Source organism: Schistocerca americana, chromosome 4, assembly GCF_021461395.2.
Source record: "Schistocerca americana isolate TAMUIC-IGC-003095 chromosome 4, iqSchAmer2.1, whole genome shotgun sequence".
NCBI classification, from domain to species: Eukaryota; Metazoa; Arthropoda; class Insecta; order Orthoptera; family Acrididae; genus Schistocerca; species Schistocerca americana.
In genome coordinates, this window is record NC_060122.1 from 265,821,210 (window position 1) to 265,841,197 (window position 19,988).

General features: G+C 42.3%; 1 protein-coding gene across 2 annotated transcripts in view; it reads right to left on the reverse strand.

The window, feature by feature from the left end:
- Window positions 1-2,037: 2,037 nt before the first annotated feature.
- Window positions 2,038-19,988, reverse strand: part of LOC124612505 (senecionine N-oxygenase-like) — a 37,689-nt gene continuing 19,738 nt past the window's right edge. The window contains exons 5-7 of one of the 2 annotated variants that reach the window (XM_047140746.1): window positions 16,101-16,251; window positions 10,221-10,384; window positions 2,038-2,452 (exon numbers count right to left, since the gene is read on the reverse strand). In XM_047140746.1, the coding sequence (XP_046996702.1) occupies window positions 2,150-2,452; window positions 10,221-10,384; window positions 16,101-16,251 (618 nt within the window). In that variant the 3' untranslated portion in view covers window positions 2,038-2,149. The remainder of the gene's footprint in view (window positions 2,453-10,220; window positions 10,385-16,100; window positions 16,252-19,988) is intronic. The other variant, XM_047140748.1, reaches the window with a different exon arrangement.

The following is a 19,988-nucleotide window of genomic DNA, read 5'->3' on the forward strand; positions in this document are numbered from 1 at the left end:
GGGGAAAGGGGACCTACACTTTAAAGTGGAATTCGAAACACGTTTCGCTTCTGGTGACTCCTCACATCGTTGAGAGGTGAAGGAAGCTTGCCATGCCAAAAGCGTAATGACCAGACTTCTTCTCTGACACGGTAACCTATCCCGTATAAACTAAGCATTTCTGCGATCTCTTCGAGCGACATTTCGAACGATACATTACAGACTCTGACAGGTCGCAAGCCAAGAACGGCGTACTTTACTGTTACATTTTGAATATACATAATTTATATTACTGTCAATCCGAATACCTAATACCTCCACATCAAGCGACCGTCCATCGATTTACAAATAGCGAGAGGAGAAAGCCTTTTCCGTGTGCCAATCGAAACTAAATTTCAGTGTTTCGATCCTCGAGGAAGGAATGATACAGTTCGGTGGAGACATCCCTGCAGCATAAACGACACTCCGTAGTATACAAGGGCTCCGCTGCCCATAGCCACAGCGAACCTGCACACGTCACGGCAGGCAAACACAGACTTGACCACCGGGCACGAGATGTCCAGTTTAACATAACAATCAACTGAGAAGTACCCTGAAGACAACTACGCCAAGAATTTCCAGGCCCTACTCAGCCATTCTCAGCAGTGCATTACCGTCGACAGTGATTACTTCAAAGTTCTGTATCTTCTACTTCAGGTAAGCCAACAATCAATTAGCAGTATAGGCACATTCAGTTATCTACCTGGAGAGAGGTTGTACAAAAGGAACTAATTATATATATATTCGTATCTTGTATATTGTCACCATTTTGTTCACTGTAGCACTGGACGAAGTGAACAGGCAGTGGAGAGTAATAAACGAGGAAATGGGAATCCCAGAGTCCCATGTGGGGGACAAAAAGGACAACAGGGTTCAAGTGGATTGCCTAGCCTTCGCAGACGACATAGCAATAATAAATGAGACGGAAGGAGACGCAAAGACACAACTCGACAACTTAAGCAAGGTACCTAGAAAGGTGGGACTGAGGATCGCCTATAACAAGACAAAGACATTAAATACCACTGCAGACTGGGAAACACTGGAAGGCACTGTGCAAATGGTGGACAAATTTAAATACCTGAGTGAACTTATAACAGGAAGGAACAGGAGGAAGGAGGGAATAACAGAGAGGATAAAGAAGATGAGGTCAGCCTTCTGTATGACGAGAGAGATATACAATAAAAAGAATATATCCATAGAGGCCAAGACAAGCCATTACAAGGCAACTGTGAGGAATGCAGCATTATATGCTGCTGAGACGGTGACACTAGGAAGAAATGGGGCAGAACAACTAGAGAAAGAAGACAGAAAAATACTGAGAAAAATACTGGGTCCCAAAAGAGGTGGATGCGAAGACCTAGGGAAGAGTTGTACCGGAATATGAGAACAATATCTGGGGAAATAAGACTCAAAAGGGTAAGGTTTGCTGAACATGTATTTAGGACGAGTATGTACAGAATGAAGAACAGAGAGTGGGAAACAACAGGGAGGACATGGGGAAAGATGGGAACCAAGTGGGTTGTAGAACTTCGAAAGGACTGCATGGAACTGGGAATCAAGGCCGAAGGAAAGGAAAATAGGAGGAAGAAATATACACCGATCAATATGCCGGAGATCAACGACAGAGAAGAATACAGGAAAAGATTAGAGTGTCACCAGTGGAGCCGACAGGAGAAAAGGACACTGAAGATGTCGGAAGAAGAGCGGGAGGGAAGAAGAGAAAGAATGAAGAGGTTATGGGAGAAGAAGAGGAAAATGCACTCCACGAAGAGGCTACAGAGGTCGTAACGCAAGAAGAAGAAGAAGATTCGTATCTCCATTTGGTATTCCACCGATCGATTTTCATTTAACAAAATGCGCCTTTTCAAGTTCTCGAAATGTACTGCTTTAAGTTTATCATCTAGATATATTTATTTCCTAACGAACAACCTTTCTCACATCGTTTTCAAAACATAAATTTGTGTAAACCGATAACTTTTACTTGGAGACATACTACTTCAACGATTATACACGTCTACCTCCACTTGTATCTTTGAATTCATTTAACATCAAGCACATTGTCAGTCTGTTACAGCTTTCATGACATGTAAAGAATGAACTAATATCTAAGGAAACGTAAAGGCGCTTGTAATCAAGCAATCTCTTGGAAAGTTTCGTTGTCTACTATTCGGAAATTATGACGGCGGTAGTTAGCCAGGTCCTCGTACAGCCGAAAGGCGACGGTCTCGAAGAGCTTGAAAACCACCGGCGGCAAGCGCTGCGCCCCAGCCAGGTCTGCCAGCCGGTTGAGGTAGGGCACCTGCTCTTGCCCCAGGTAGTGCGGACGTATGCCCTGCTCTCGGCGGCGACGCCTCTCCGCCTCTGCGTCGCGTCGTAAAGCGTCGGTGTCGGGAAGGCTGCAGCGACCGTCCAGCACCGCAACGAAGAACCGTGACTGCAACAGAAGGTGCCGAATGAGAAGAAATGTACAGGGTTATTACAAATGATTGAAGCGATTTCACAGCTCTACAATAACTTTATTATTTGAGATATTTTCGCAATGCTTTGCACACACATACAAAAACCTCAAAAAGTTTTTTTAGGCATTCACAAATGTTCGATATGTGCCGCTTTAGTGATTCGGCAGACATCAAGCCGATAATCAAGTTCCTCCCACACTCGGCGCAGCATGTCCCCATCAATGAGTTGGAAAGCATCGTTGATGTGAGCTCGCAGTTCTGGCACGTTCCTTAGTAGAGGAGGTTTAAACACTGAATCTTTCACATAACCCCACAGAAAGAAATCGCATGGGGTTAAGTCGGGAGAGCGTGGAGGCCATGACATGAATTGCTGATCATGATCTCCACCACGACCGATCCATCGGTTTTCCAATCTCCTGTTTAAGAAATGCCGAACATAATGATGGAAGTGCGGTGGAGCACCATCCTGTTGAAAGATGAAGTCGGCGCTGTCGGTCTCCAGTTGTGGCATGAGCCAATTTTCCGCGGGCTACGCATCCAGAAGCTTTAAACTGCGCATACCATCGCCGATTGGATTTAGCAGTTGGTGGATCTTTGTTGAACTTCGTCCTGAAGTGTCGTTGCACTGTTGTGACTGACTGATGTGAGTGCATTTCAAGCACGACATACGCTTTCTCGGCTCCTGTCGCCACTTTGTCTCACTGCGCTCTCGAGCGCTCTGACGGCAGAAACCTGAAGTGCGGCTTCAGCCGAACAAAACTTTATGAGTTTTTCTACGTATCTGTAGTGTGTCGTGACCATATGTCAATGAATGGAGCTACAGTGAATTTATGAAATCGCTTCAATCATTTGTAATAGCCCTGTACCGCAAATTCAATGCTCCAGTTTCTTTGGCGGGGAAGCAAACTGCATTGCCACTTGACAAACTGTACGAAGTATTCAGAATGAGATTTTAACTCTGCAGCGGAGTGTGCGCTGATATGAAACATCTTGACAGATTAAAACTGTGTGCCGGACCGAGATTCGAAGTCGGGACCTTTGCTTTCGCGGGCAAGTGCTCTACCAACTGAGCTACCCAAGCACGACTCATACCCCGTCCTCACAGCTTTACTTCTGCCAGTACCTCGCCTCCTACCTTCCAAACTTTACAGAAGCTCTCCTGCTGTGAGGACGGGGCTTGAGTCACGCTTGGGTAGCTCAGTTGGTAGAGCACTTGCCCGCGAAAGGCGAAGATCCCGAGTTCGAGTCTCCGTCCGGCACACAGTTTTAATCTGCCAGGAAGTTTCGTATCAGCGCACACTCCTCTGCAGAGTGAAAATCTCATTCTGGAAACATCCCCCAGGCTGTGGATAAGCCCAGTCTCCGCAATATCCTTTCTTTCAGGAGTGCTAGTTCTGCTAGGTTCGCAGGAGAGCTTCCGTAAAGTTTGGAAGGTAGGAGGCGAGGTACTGGCAGAAGTAAAGCTGTGAGGACGGGGCATCAGTCGTGCTTGGGTAGCTCTGTTGGTAGAGCACTTGCCCGCGAAAGGCAAGGGTCCCGAGTTCGAGCCTCAGTCCGGCACACAGTTTTAATGTGTACGAAGTATTGTTAAAAGAAAGTCAATTTTTGTTGTTTGGATGTTTTAAAGTTTTAAACATGCTCTTTCTCAGAAACCATGTATAATTTTTCAAACACAGGGATTATTCAGCCAACCCGTTGCAAATAACTATTTCGTTCGCTAACCTAGGTTTCGACACCTACTAATGGTGTCTTCGTCAGTACGAAATTTTAAGAAACCGTAACTACATTGCTGGAAAGCAATGAACAGAATATAGAGCAGCTATGTTCACGTCAAAAACGAAAGAAAATCTATTCCAGCCTAGCTAGAAACAACATCAGACACAAGTCGGCAAGGCTTTTCACATGGTACACCTTGTAAGTAGGCTGTTTAGGTTTTTATATTGGTAACGCCACGTAGCGCACTGTATGAAAATCACTGGCTGTGCTGTGTGCAGTCTGTGGCTGGTTGGTATTGTTGTAATATTCGCTATTGTAGTGTTGGGCAGCTGGATGTGAACAGCGCGTAGCGTTGCGCAGTTGGAGGTGAGCCGCCAGCAGTGGTGGATATGGGGACAGTGGCGGCAGAATTTTGAGAGCGGACGATCTGGACGTGTGTCCATCAGAAAGAGTAAATTTGTAATATCGAATATCATGAACTGATTTTTTATATATATATATATATATATATATATATATATATATATATATATATATATATATATATATATATGATGACTTTTGAACATTATTAAGTTAAATACATTGTTTGTTATCTATGAAAATCTCTCATTTGCTAACTATGCCTATCAGTAGTTAGTGCCTTCAGTGGTTAGAAACTTTTAAAAAATGGTTCAAATGGCTGTGAGCACTATGGGACTCAACTTCTGAGGTCATTAGTCCCCTAGAACTTAGAACTAGTTAAACCTAACTAACCTAAGGACATCACAAACATCCATGCCCGAGGCAGGATTCGAACCTGCGACCGTAGCGGTCTTGCGGTTCCAGACTGCAGCGCCTTTAACCGCACGGCCACTTCGACCGGCTAGAATCTTTTATTTAGCTGGCAGTAGTGGCGCTCGCTGTATTGCAGTAGTTCGAGTAACGAAGATTTTTTGGGGGTAAGTGATTCATGAAAGGTATAGGTTATTGTTAGTCAGGGCCATTCTTTTGTAGGGATTGTTGAAAGTCAGATTGCGTTGCGCTAAAAATATTGTGTGTCAGTTTAGTGTTGATCAGAGTAAGTAAAGAGAGAAATGTCTGTGTACGTTCAGTTCTGCTCAGCTGTTTGAAAATCAAGTAACGTAAGAGGTTTATCAGCACAGTAATTCATAAATTTTTGGGGACGTTTCATCCTGAATATGCAGCTCTGCGATTGCACTCTCCTTTTATACCTTCTGTACGCGATGCTATCGTCATCTGTGCATCTGCATATTGCTGTCCCATGACGTTTTGTCACCTCACTGTAATGTTCGCATAGCTTTCGGCAACAAAGCTTTGTACCATCAGCAGTGGCCAAGATTGCTACAAATTATAGGACTATGCTGCGCTTTCCAGGCTGGTTATGTGACGAGAAGTGGGCTCCTGCCACTCACAGCCCGCCGGAGCAAGTATAAATGCGTCCCACTCAGCCATTAGCAGCACTTGCACTTCTGGCTACCACCAGCGCCACGACTGTGTCTCCGCGTCTTTGACCAAGCAGTTAGAGCCACTTGGAGCAGGCTCCTCAAACAGGTGAAGCCTCTGGTGTAAGAGCCAACAGCTAGCCCTGATGGTTCCAGGATGGTACGTCCGAGGCTAGGTCGTCCATTGGGTGCCATTTTCTGATACACTAGTCAGTCTCTGAGGATCCTGGGTTCACCGTGTGGCGTCTGCACATCCCTACCAGCGGCCTGGGGCTACGAGATGTAAACGTGTGTCCAGGCATCAGCTACTCGCTGCCGAGCTCACTCCAGTCTTGCGCCAGAGGGAAGGAAGGCTGGGCTTAACGTCCGGTCGACATCTGTGATGTAGTCAGTCATACGACCACACCGCTGCCTGAGAGATCGATCCGCCGGATACGATTCTCTCGAGAAACGGAACAGAAGAAAAGCTGTGCTAGCCAAAGAGTACACAGTCGCCAGTCGCAGTAGTTATGCTCGCCACGAGGCGTCGCTAGGTCACTTCATGTGTAGCGAGAGTGTACTGCAGTTGTGCCAGTCTACAGTTCGTAGCCGCCCTCAGTAGTCGGCCAGCGCCGATGTTAGTCCGTCTGCAGCTCAGTCATTGCTGCCATCAAGTCTTTGTAGCCCACTTCCAAGCTAGTCTTCAAATTCACCGGATTCGATATTCAAGATTACGAGAGATTAATTCGTCACTGTAAGATTTGTGACTTGTAACTTATGTCATTCTACAGACGCTTAGTCTAGTCGCGTCTTCTATAATTGTCAACCAACAGATCATGGACTACAACAACGATAAGTAATAAATAATTTCTTATTTTGTACTCCTGCGAATTAATTGTGTTTTCCTGTTGTAGCTACCAAGCAGTCTTGGCATAGTAGAACCACGTTTCCACCTTCTTGGCTACCTCATATTTGCTACCTCATGTTGATGGTTATGCTGGAAGATCGAGAGCCATCAACATCGATGTCATTAGAGATGGAGCACAAGCACATATCGTGTCAAGGATGGTGAAGGAAATCGATCTCCCCCTTTCAAAGGAAACATCCCAGCACTTACCTCGATTCATTTCAGAAAATCACGGAAAATGTACATCAGGATGGCCGGACACGGGTTTGAACGATCGTCTTCCGGCATGCGAGTCCATCATCACAACCTATGCGCATGTAGCGGAAGTGGTGTCAAATAAAACGACTTACACCAGGTGGATGAACTCCTCGGAACGGGACTCCCAGCCAGAAATGCCATACGCATACATCACATTTGAAGACTATACACGGCACCGGCTGCTGTTTCGCTGCGGCAGCAGTCTGCTGCTTTTGTGAATACAGTCGATGCGCGCTAAGCCGTGGCTCCTGAGCGATGTCGTCGACCTCGACTACCTGTATGGAAGCAATGATTAAACTGCTATCATTTGGGAAGCATTCTGGACCTTCAGCTAGCAGCGGCGCTGGAGGATCCCATCTCACTAGGTGCGCACACGCCTCTCTCAGGTAGAGAAGCTCATCTTCAGCTCTGGTCTCAGCATAACGGACGGCATACACACGACAGAATGTTACACTCTTGTGTCAGAAACGAAGAACACAGTGCGCGTAACCTTCATCTTACAGCACCCGTCAAGCTGTTTTCGATCTTGGTGATCCGGCATGCATGCACTGGGAGTATTTAGTCTTTGTTTGGCTGTCATACGCGTAAACCCAAATTACATCGCATGTCGTGACACGTTTCAGTATTTCTGCATCGTTATGTACTTCAACTTGCGACTCCTTAGCAACTCCCATTCGCAGCTGTTTTTATTTGGAAGTGTTTTTAAATCGTTAATGCAGAAGTAGCTGTCATCTTTAGTTAGCTTGAACGGGCTTCCATTTCTTTGGAATCACTTGTTTGTAAAATATAGAGATAGGAATCCGCTTGCAGCGCCAGAGTATGAACTTCATTTTCCACGACTGTCTAATTAAGCGTGTACACAGCTTGCTTTGCATACTGTCCGCAAACAAGTCATCGATGCTCATGGGGTGACTGTTGCCACGATTAGCGTCGTTGCTATTCCAATGTCAACAACAATGTCTCGTGCCTTTTTCTCATAACGGTTTCTCAAGTTCCACTGCTTAGGACTCTACGTGGTCTGGATAAAATTCCCGTGCCGGGCTGCGCAACAAGCTAGTAACCCAGAAATTTGGAGTGGTGTCTTTCCATGCTGTAGCAAAGCTACCTCGCATTCAGAAGTGTTTTATACGTTGAGTATGTAATTATTACATTGATTTACTGTTCGTATATGGCTAGTTTGTGGCCTTCCACCTGTCCCTTATCATATAACTTCTTCTCGAGGAAACACCTGCTGTAGGTTCGACCTCAGAAGCTGCCACTGTCAGAGCACAGATCAGCAGATAAGATGTCTTTTGTCTGCTGATGGGGAATTTGCAACTGATTGGACAGCTAACTCAATAAATTATTCTCACCCAAAAATGGTTCAAATGGCTCTGAGCACTATAGAACATCTGAGGCCATCAGTCACCTAGAACTTAGAACTACTTAAACCTAACTAACCTAAGGACGTCATACACATCCATGCCCAACGCAGGATTCGATCCTGCGACAGTAGCAGTCGGTCGGTTTCGCACCGAAGCGCCTAGAACTTCTAGGCCACCGCGGCCGGCTATTCTCACCTATCTCTCCTTATAGATATTACCCACACTGCAAGATGGATATTACTATCAGTAAAGCATATTTGTAGAATGGAAATCAAGAACGGGCTAAGTGCTAAACAACTGTTGCCGAGTTATTAAGCTTTTTTCTTTTGACAAAAATATTTTAATGAAGAAACCTGAACAATACGTTTTTATTTGTCTACAGTAAGAGTAACACAAGTACTGCAATTTTTTTATGTTTCTTTCCTTTTGTCAATGAAAATAAATATTGTATCATGAAAAACACAATGTGCTTCGTGCCATAAGGGTATCGGCAAAAACGAGGTAAGTGCCAATGAAAGATATCTCAAGCAATTGTCAGTTTTTTTTAGTAATAAACATTATGCAGATCTTACTGATACAGTGCCCTACAATTCAATTAATTTTAATCCTTCTTTTAATTTCATAGAGCACAGAGCAAGTTTAATTCATTAACAGTTCGAATAATGTTCTATTAGCGACTTTCAAATGCGTCAGCAAGCTGACAAGTTGTTTTTGCATTGTTGCGACAGTAAAATTAAGTTCTTTATTATGTCAGTACTAATTCCTTTCTTGGAAATCTTGTTAGTGCTCCAGTTTTCAAATTCGTTAAACATTGTTCTCGTCTCGACTTCACCAGGCGCAATTTTTTTTCAACTTGAATCAAACTGCATTTGTAAATATTTATTTTCATTGTGTCAATATGTGTTTCGGGTGATTTTTTAAAATAAAGTTGTCGACAGGCGGGAGCATAGTAATCACAAATGGATTGGTTGGTGTCGTACTCTCCGTAAGTTTCACAAGTTCCTTAGGTACTTGACATTCTAACATTCTTCCAGCATCTTACGTTTTTCAATCTGGGCAAAACCTCTGTCACACGCTGCAAACCGCTGCAAAACTTTATGGCACTTATCCATCTTTAGTCTCACTGGTCGACCGTCGCAAACTGCTCATGTTATCCTTCGTGCTTTATATGCACTACTAGAAATGGTTGTAGCTTTTCAGGTTGTTTTCAACAGCACTTAGCTTGGTTTTTCGGTTCTAACTAAAAAATATTTTTTCGGCATCTAACCAGTTATTTATAGATTTTGAGAAACAATTGAGTGTGGTCAAAATTAAGAGGAGATAAATTACCGAGTTGCTACACCATAATACACATTTCTCAAAAACCGAATTTTGGTAACATCGAATATAAATTTCGGCGTTATTAATGGTTAATATAGTATGTAGTAGAATGAATAAAGAAGGCAAAAGTGAAAATGGAAGTTAACGATAATGTCACTGAAAATATCATTGATGGTGAAGCTACTTCTTTTTCGGTAGAGAAATCACAGTTGCTGTTAGAATATGGAAGATGGGAATATTAAAGAAAACCAGAGAGAGAGTCACGCTCATCAAACTACTATCCATTAGGAATGTGGGTGCACTCAATCACCGTGAAGTGACTTTAAAACGATAGAGCACACCAATAAGTCGTTCTCTCCTTTTTGGTTTTATTAAGCAAATCTAGATTTTGGCTAGCACCCAGCCATTATCAATGCACTATTTCACAGTGTCAATGCGTGTCCTAGTACATCAGTTCCATGTTTTTCGGGCTTCTGTCACACTTTGTTCGAGACGTCTTCAACAAACTGTGACAGAAGCAAGAACAACAGGGGACAGACATACTAGGACATGCATTGATACTGTGAAATAGTACACTGATAATGGCTAGACACTAGCCGAAATCCAGGTTTGCCTAATACAGTCTGAAAGGAAAAGACGACTGATTACTGTGATCTATCACTTGAAAGAGACGCGTTCTTCTGCAAATGAAATCTGTTCTTGGCGTACACTGGTCACTACTTCAGGGAAAAGCAGACAACACGCAACCGCTCACCTGCAGGTCGAAGAGAGCGAACGGGCACACGATGAAGGGCAGACCGATGAAGGCCAGCGCGGGTCGCTCCACGCTGACTACGTGCATCAGCAGCGGGTGCACCTCGTCCGCCTCCACCTGGACGCCGCAGTCCGGCGTCAGGAACGGGAACGAGTAGCTGTAGCCTGTGCCGGGACAACAGAAGCCACAGGGGCGAAAAGTGAGCTGGCAGAACCTCCAAAACAAGGCAAAAAGCTGTACATGTGGGAAAACAATGACAAGAAGCTAAGTGTTATCAATGCAGAAGGCTGTAGCTCGCATTTCAGTCTCCTGTGTTTTGTGCTCTTTTGTCCGAAGAATGGTTTGAGGCATCTCTGCATGCTAGACCTCAGTCCCTCCCACCTCCACCCTCCCCAAATAATACGAATTTGACCGTTTCCTGATGCCTGAGTGTGTTCTATGTATCGACCTGTTTTTGTCAACTGCAATAAATATATTTTCTCCATCTCATTAATTACTCCATCTATCCACCTAATCATCAGCATTCTTTTGTAGCACTACATATCAAAAGATTCTATTGTCTTAATAGGGCAGTTTCTTCCCCATTAGGCTACAGTCGTGCAAACACTTTCTTGAAATAGTTCTTAACACTTAAATTTACATTCACTGCCAACAAATTTACACACATCAAAAAAGGTTTTGCATCATCTAGGTTTTCAGAACTGAAGATAGACGTTGACTGTGGATATTGTATCACAGACACAGTCCCTTTGAATGTTCAGAAATGTCACTAAATCCGCCCAAAGGTGTAAGCAACCATGCATGAGTAGCGCATATTAGATGGAGATTGTTCGACAGCCGATTAGTTCCAGTCATTCCACCACGAAGGAGGTACACGGCTCATGTTGTCGGTAGCTCACCCATGCCTAGACGGTTAACACCGTCGTTCGATCGCGTCCACATTGTTACTTTGTGCCAGGAAGGGCTCTCAAGAAAGCGATGTTGTTCGGACATGGAGGATACAGGAACTGTCGATGACATGCCTCGCTCAGGCCGCTATTACTGCGGTGGATGACAGCTACCTATGGATTATGTCTCGGAGGAACCCTGACAGCAACACCACCATGTTGAATAACGCATTTCGTGCAGCAGCAGGTCGTCGTGTTACGACTCAAACTATGCGCAACAGACTGCGTGATGAGCTACTTCATTCCAGACATGGATGGCGAGGTCCATCTTTGCAACCACGACACCATACAGCGCGGTACAGATGGGTCCAACAACATGCCGAATGGATCGCTCAGGACTGGCATCACGTTCTCTTCACCGGTGAGCGTCGCATATGCCTTCAACCAGACAATTGTCGGAGACGTGTTTGGGGGCAATCCGGTCAGGCTGAACGCCTTAGACACACTGTCCAGCGAGTGCAGCAAGGTGCCTGCTGTTTTTGGGTGGCATTATGTGGGGCCTACGTACACCGCTGGTGGTCATGGAAGGCGCCGTAACGGCTGCACGATACGTGAATGCCATCCTCCGACCGATAGTGCAACCATATCGGCAGAATATTGGCGAGGAATTCGTCTTCATGGACGACAATTCGCGCCCCCAAAGTGCACATCCAGTGAATGACTTTCTTCAATATAACGAGATCGCTCGACTAGAGCTGCCAGCATGTTCTCCAGACATGAGCCCTATCGAACATGCCTGTGAAAGATCGAAAAGGGTTATTTATGGACGACGTGACCCACTACCCACATTGAGGGATCTACGCCGAACCGCCGTTGAGGAGTGGGACATTGTGGACCAACAGTGCCTTGATGAACTTGTGGATAGTATGCCACGCCGAATACAGGCATGCATCCATGTAAGAGGACGTGCTACTGGATATTAGAGGTACCGGTGTGTACAACAATCTGGTGCACCACCTCTGAAGCGCTCACTGTATGGTGGTACAATATGCATTGTGTGGTTTTCATCAGCATTAAGAAGGGTGGAAATGATGTTAATGTTGTTCTCTATTCCAATCTTCTGTACAGGTGCCAGAACTCTGGGAACCGAGGTGATGCAAAACTTTTTCGGATGTGTGTATGTTCTTCAGAAATGATTTTCATGCTATTGGTCCTTTGTATGTTGTATCCTCTCTAATTCGACCATACTCAGACATTTTGCTGCTCAAAAAGCAAACAATTGTAACATTTTAATCGACTGATCTAATTCGACTACAGTGCACTACTCGCGTTTTAATTTTGTTGATGTTCGCCTTGCAAATTCTTTTCATGACACTATTCGTTGCATTCAGATGATCTCCGAGATCATTTCCTGTCTCTGGGGGAATTCTTTCATGGAAGATCTTAAGGTTTTAATTTCTGTTTCATGAACTTTAATTCTCCTTCCAAATTTATCTTGGCTTCCTTTACAGCTTGCTCAATGTACAGACTGAATAACACCAGGGCTAGGCTCCAATACTGTATCACTTCATGCTTACCTCCTGCTTCCCTTTCATGTTCTGCGAATCTTATAACTGCAGTCTGATTTCCGTAAAAGTTATGGATAATATGACGCTCTTTGTATTCTACCTCTCCTAAGATCAGAGTTTCAGGCATTGTATTCCCGTCAGAACTGCCAAAAAATTTATCTAAATGTGCAAATACTATAAATGTAGGTTTACCATAATTTAATAAATTTTCTAAAGGAAGTCTTAGTGTCAGTACAGTCTCACTTATTCCTGCAGTTCTTCGGAACTCAAACTGGTGTTTCTTGGTGTCAGTTTCCCTCCTGAAAATATTTCGTGTCAGCTTCCTCAACCACGGATTATTAAAGTGATGTTTCGCTAGCATTCACACCTGTCAAAACATGCCTTCTTTGGAATTGGAATCATTCCTTTTCGTGGATGAGGGTATTTTGTCTCTCGCATATATGTCCCATATCAGATGCACTAGTTTTGTCTGGTGTACAAAAAAATTATGCTCTACTATTTAATAAATACAAAACGAAGAAAGATGAAAGAATGTAGCAAAAGGTTAGATTGCAAAATCAACAAAGGTATGTGTACGTTTATACCATATACAGTATTAGGCCTGCAGTAAAGTAAACATTGAACTAATTTCGTTATAATACTTGATAATTACAAAGCTGTATCACACACAGGGAAATTAATATGGCCATCACTCTGTCAACCCCGGGGACTCCACTACGTGACTCAGAGACTCAATTTACGAGTAACGTTTTCTGACAAGTTCGTGCTGATCGTTTGGACGTGTAACCATGGGAGAATGGGTATGATGGAGATATCATTACCAGGCTATACGATTTCGTTCCTAACTGAAACGTACGAGAGGTCTTTGGAGAGGGACAATGTTCATTCGTTAGTCGCATTTGGATGGCACAGCTGGTATAACGTTGTCAGAGAAAGAGGAATGTAAGTATTTCGTGGAACAATGCAGATTTCGGGTTTATTCCGACAACGTGTCAGAATTTTAGACTCGCAACTTTTTTGTATGAGAGTTTTCACGATTTCTTTACTTTTGATATTCGGTAGCAAGAACATAACTGCCGGGTTTTTGACAACGATAAAAATTTATACCGTAGCTTTTCTGCATAAGAGTTTGATATTCCCACAATTCTACCTCTCTCTCAAGATTCGACAGCAAGAACTCAGTTAAAAAATTTCTTGTCCAGCATGTTGAACTTGATGGCGCAGGGCCCATAAATGTAGAAATACTTGGAGAAAATGAAGAGTGGAGTGGAAAGCATTGTAATTGGCACTTTTTCCCAACATGGCGCTTTAAGTTCTCTTGTGTTCTCGGTTCTCTGTTGCGTGTCCCTTGATTTCATCCAGGTGTTAAACCATAGGGAAAGTCTTTCAGACATGCATCAGTAGATGACGTGCTTCCCTCCAGATTTCCAAAATTTAAGAGATGTGAAAAGTGATTTTTGTTGACTACAGTTCAGCTTGTTAAAAACCCGATTTCGTATTTCTGTACTTAGATTGTGACAAATAAAACGAGTGTCTCAAAATTAATGGTACTTGAAACAAAAATTTTCTTCCCACTATTTGGTAGAAACCTGACATTTTTGAGGCCGTGGTTGCCTGCAAAATACAGCTGCAACCAGCCACTGTTAATAATGCTACTTATTTAAACAAATAGCATAGTTACTGAGTTCGAACCCATGGTTCCTCTTCAGAGGGTTCTTCACATTTATGTTACGATTTGTTGTTTACGTTAGCTGTTGAAAACACAGCCGGCCGCTGTGGCCGAGCGATTCTACGCACTACAGCCTGGAACCGCGCGACCGCTACGGTCGCAGGTTCGAATCCTGCCTCAGGCATGGATGTGTGTGATGTCCCTAGGTTAGTTAGGTTTAAGTAGTTCTAAGTTCTAGGGGACTAATGACCTCAGAAGTTAAGTCCCATAGTGCTCAGAACCATTTGAAAACACAGCCAAATAATGTAATGTTGTTTACATTATTTGTTGTAAATACAGCCAAAAAATAAACAACAACATAAACGGAATATAAACGTGAACACCCGATTGAAGATGAACCTGTCGGTTCGCGGTAACGGCGCTATTTATGTAAATACATTGCGTAATTGTTATCAGTGGCTGGTTGCTGTTTTCGTCTTCGCAAGAATCAACTTGTAAAAACGTTCTTGTCGGTACTTAAAATCCGTCATATTCCGGGAACAAAGGTTCTTAATAAAATATTTATTTTATAATTTAAAAATATAATAAAAACAGTCTAGACAGCACAAAATAACTTTATTTCAAAACAGGTGACCGGTTTAGATCAATATTTGATCATCTTCACACCGTTACTCCTTGATGACTGCTAAAGATGGTGACATGGAGCACGAATAGTCTGAACATGAGTGAACATTGTTAGAAAGCGGCCATATTCTTAAAAAATATACATTTTATTCAGTGTAGACTGTTTTTATTGTATTTATAAAATTATTTTACGACAGCTTACGCCTGCAAAAATTATGTTTGAGAAATTTTTAATTTTTCCAATTTGTCTCATTATTTTTTTCAGTGGTGTTGCTAGCAGCATAATTCTATGGTATCGGAATACCTGCTCAGTCTTTTGGATACAAATTAGTTACGTACAAACGGAGATACGTTGATCTCACAATCTCCTGACAAATATTAGATTTGGCCCTTAGAACGTTTTCCTTCTTCTTTCTCAAAATAACAACATCGGCTGCAATTTTATTTTCTGTCATCAAGATCGGTTACAGACACCAAGGCCATTTACATTTGGTTATGAGCCGAGGCTCAACCTTGGTAGCTAAAAGCAGTCATTGTAACAGAAAATAAGATAAATAAGTCTAGAGGTGGTGTCGCAACTTCGAGTCGAGTAATAACGTTTTCAGATAGAAGACACTTTAATTTGGATTACCTATGTTGCTCACGGTGCAACCACTTCGCTCATTATATCATAACAGTAACTTTTTTGATGTATGTGTCACATTTTTCATGCCACAGTCCTATATTAAATCGTGTGTCCCAGTGATACAAATTAATTTTAATTAGGTTTAAATTTTAAAATCTGACTCATTACGAGCAATAAATGACTACAAAAACAAATAAAAACATCATATTGCCAAATTATTTTAATATCTTCCATCCCAGGCAGAGGTTGTGCAGCTGTAACTCAATGGACAGTTTGGCCACACTGATTATCATTACGAAATGCAACACTTCTATTCTTGGTATATGATCTTAAACTGAACACATAGCTAAGTCTAAATGCCAGTGCATGTCACTTACATAGACGTGGGCTGAAGCCGTTATATACTGAGGTAAAATGTGTTACTTTTGCTTATCAGTGGTACATTCATAACTATGCCGATAAATCATGAAAAAATCCATGGATCCAGTAATTAATTGAGAAGGTTACCTGTACAGTAACAAATGTCGTCCACCTCACAGAATGTACCATCTCTGAAGTTAGCACCCGTCTCTGTGATTGATGTCACATCTGGTTTTTCAATCACGTTCGATGGAAACAAATGGCCAATGGACTTATCAAGATGATGACTAAGAATGACCTGTAGAATCACCAAATAAAATCTGTTAAGACTGTTTTTCATGATGTTTTCTATATTGTCATTCAAATTAATACTAGAAGGAATACACACTGCAACACTCAGGTAAGATGTTTTCTGAACAAAAAATTTATTTCCAAATGTTCAACGTAGGTTAAGTTACTGTTTTCGCAGAGATGTGGACAGAATTTATTTAACTATTTTCTAGAGAGTTAAAACAACGGTTTATAACATTTTTTACAGAACATAAACTTTTTAAGTCATGTAACCCATCTATTTAAATGACAAGATATATTCTTCACTAGAAATGTTTATGTCAAACACTATACTGACTCATCAGTAAATTTCTTCTCTTTCTGCAATGACTACTTTCTCTGACAGTGCAAAACGCATTTAGCTAAAAATAACATGCTTAGAAGGTAGCTGGCACTTCATCTTAGGTCTAAAAGAGAGGATGTATAAATGAAACTTATTATCAAACATATACCTGTACGAAACAAATGTCGGCTACAATACTATGCTGAAAAGACAAACAGTGATAGGTAACACAAACAAATAGGCATTCTGAATTTCTGTTTTATAAGTGTAAGCTATGAGAAGATTTTAGTTAATGTCTAACTTAGAGTTGCTACCTAAAACATGATTCTGGACTCTCAAATTAAGTGCTACAATCCTATTTCCATACCTGAATTGTTCCATAATAGTACAATACAATCGTGGCTAATAATAACATACAAAAAAGGCAGCTGAGACTTCGTTTTATGCCTAAATGAGGCCTTGTGCAAAAAGAAGCTAGTTAAGCCTATAACTGCAAAAATAGATATTGGCTAAAATACTGTCCCAAACATGTAAGCAGTGATAGTTGATTCAAGCAAATAGGCTGTCTGAATTACTGTTCTGTAACTGCCAGCTACAGGAAGAGTGCAATTAATGACAAATTTGATGTCTTAAAAACATAACTGTGAACTCTCAAGTTAAGTGGTACAATGGTAATTCCATATCTGACTTTTTAATATTTATCAAACTAAATAGAGATATTGACATTTAGATTTTATGCTTGCTTTAGACAGTGTGCTTAGGGAACAAAATATTTAATATCCGGAAACTGACACACACTGCCAGGTTATCATATATTATCACCATGTATTTGTGGTAAAGGTAGTTAGCATGAGTGATAGATAATGGCACTTGAAACTTTCGTGCAACATGGTGATGTAGTACGATTTGTTATAGTTTTGATGTATCAGGGGTAATTCGTTACAGTTTTGATGTAACAGGAGGAAATCGCTACAATTTTACTGTAACATGATGATGTATGTAGCAATATCATGCAGTTTTCTTATAACATGACAATATATAGGGCAATTTGTTACTATTTTACTATAACTTAACGATGTACTGGATAATTTTTTTTACTATTTTGCTTTAACAGGACGATTAATTACAATTTTGCTGTAAAAAGTGATATATGGAGCAATGTGCTATAATTTTATTGTAAAATAACGATGTATTGGTTCAAAGTGGCATCTAATTTCCACTGTGTAGTGTTATGTCAGCACAATCAGCAGAAGAAACGTTTCCTAGCATGGAGATGCTATAGCAACTGGGTGGCTTCGGAAAGTAGAAGTATAGCTGAAAGTGAAGCAATCTTTATTTCTTGTCTATATGAATGTGTATGACTACTGTTTAGTATTTTATTTCATTGAAGTGCCATATAGTTTCCACTACGTGACAGGATAAGTCAGTGCATCGCAAGTGCATTTTCACCTATAAGTTAGATCAGTAGAACCGTCTGTATTTTCGGAATTAATACAGACGATTTTTCGATTTGCTTAGGTTGTAGTAGAATTATCGAATTATTCTCATTGACAAAGCACTGACAAGGCTCACTGGTCAACTCTGAGCTATTTAAGTGACGTTACGAATGTAAATAACGTGGGCCAGGCTCGTCCTAGCCATTGTAGTAATGTACAGGGTTATTACAAATGATTGAAGCGATTTTACAGCTCTGCAATAACTTTATTATTTGAGATATTTTCACAATGCTTTGCACACACATACAAAAACTCAAAAAGTTTTTTTAGGCATTCACAAATGTTCGATATGTGCCCCTTTAGTGATTCGGCAGACATCAAGCCGATAATCAAGTTCCTCCCACACTCGGCGCATCATGTCCCCATCAATGAGTTCGAAAGCATCGTTGATGCGAGCTCGCAGTTCTGGCACGTTTCTTGGTAGAGGAGGTTTAAACACTGAAGCTTTCACATAACCCCACGGAAAGAAATCGCATGGGGTTAAGTCGGGAGAGCGTGGAGGCCATGACATGAATTGCTGATCATGATCTCCACCACGACCGATCCATCGGTTTTCCAATCTCCTGTTTAAAAAATGCCGAACATCATGACGGAAGTGCGGTGGAGCACCATCCTGTTGAAATATGAAGTCGGCGCTGTCGGTCTCCAGTTGTGGCATGAGCCAATTTTCCAGCATGTTTAGATACACGTGTCCTGTAACGTTTTTTTCGCAGAAGGAAAAGGGGCCGTAAACTTTAAACCGTGAGATTGCACAAAACACGTTAACTTTTGGTGAATTGCGAATTTGCTGCACGAATGCGTGAGGATTCTCTACCGCCCAGATTCGCACATTGTGTCTGTTCACTTCACCATTAAGAAGAAATGTTGCTTCATCACTGAAAACAAGTTTCACACTGAACGCATCCTCTTCCACGAGCTGTTGCAACCACGCCGAAAATTCAAAGCGTTTGACTTTGTCATCGGGTGTCAGGGCTTGTAGCAATTGTAAACGGTAAGGCTTCTGCTTTAGCCTTTTCCGTAAGATTTTCCAAACCGTCGGCTGTGGTACGTTTAGCTCCCTGCTTGCTTTATTCGTCGACTTCCGCGGGCTACGCGTGAAACTTGCCCGCACGCGTTCAACCGTTTCTTCGCTCACTGCTGGCCGACCCGTTGATTTCCCCTTACAGAGGCATCCAGAAGCTTTAAACTGCGCATACCATCGCCGAATGGACTTAGCAGTTGGTGGATCTTTGTTGAACTTAGTCCTGAAGTGTCGTTGCACTGTTATGACTGACTGATGTGAGTGCATTTCAAGCACGACATACGCTTTCTCGGCTCCTGTTGGCATTTTGTCTCACTGCGCTCTCGAGCGCTCTGGCGGCAGAAACCTGAAGTGCGGCTTCAGCCGAACAAAACTTTATGAGTTTTTCTACGTGTCTGTAGTGTGTCGTGACCATATGTCAATGAACGGAACTACAGTGAATTTATGAAATCGCTTCAATCATTTGTAATAGCCCTGTACATTTCTTACGTCCAAGTGTCAGTGATTTATAAGGGAAGCTTCATCAGTAAAGAGATTTCTTTGAAGAAAGAACTTATCTTATTGCCCTGACATCACTTGATAACCAGTCGACAGAATTCCATGTGTCTTCGGAAATCCTGCCGAATAATTTGGGCCGGCCGTAGTGGACGAGCGGTTCTAGGCGCTACAGTCTGGAACCGAGCGACCGCTACGGTCGCAGGTTCGAATCCTGCCTCGGGCATGGATGTGTGTGATGTCCTTAGGTTAGTTAGGTTTAAGTAGTTCTAAGTTCTAGGGGACTGATGACCTCAGAAGTTAAGTCCCATAGCGCTCAGAGCCATTTGAACCATTTTGAATAATCTGGTGGTGAAGTGACTAATAATATGGATGGAAGCTGTCTGCGACCAAATGTGAACACCAATTGA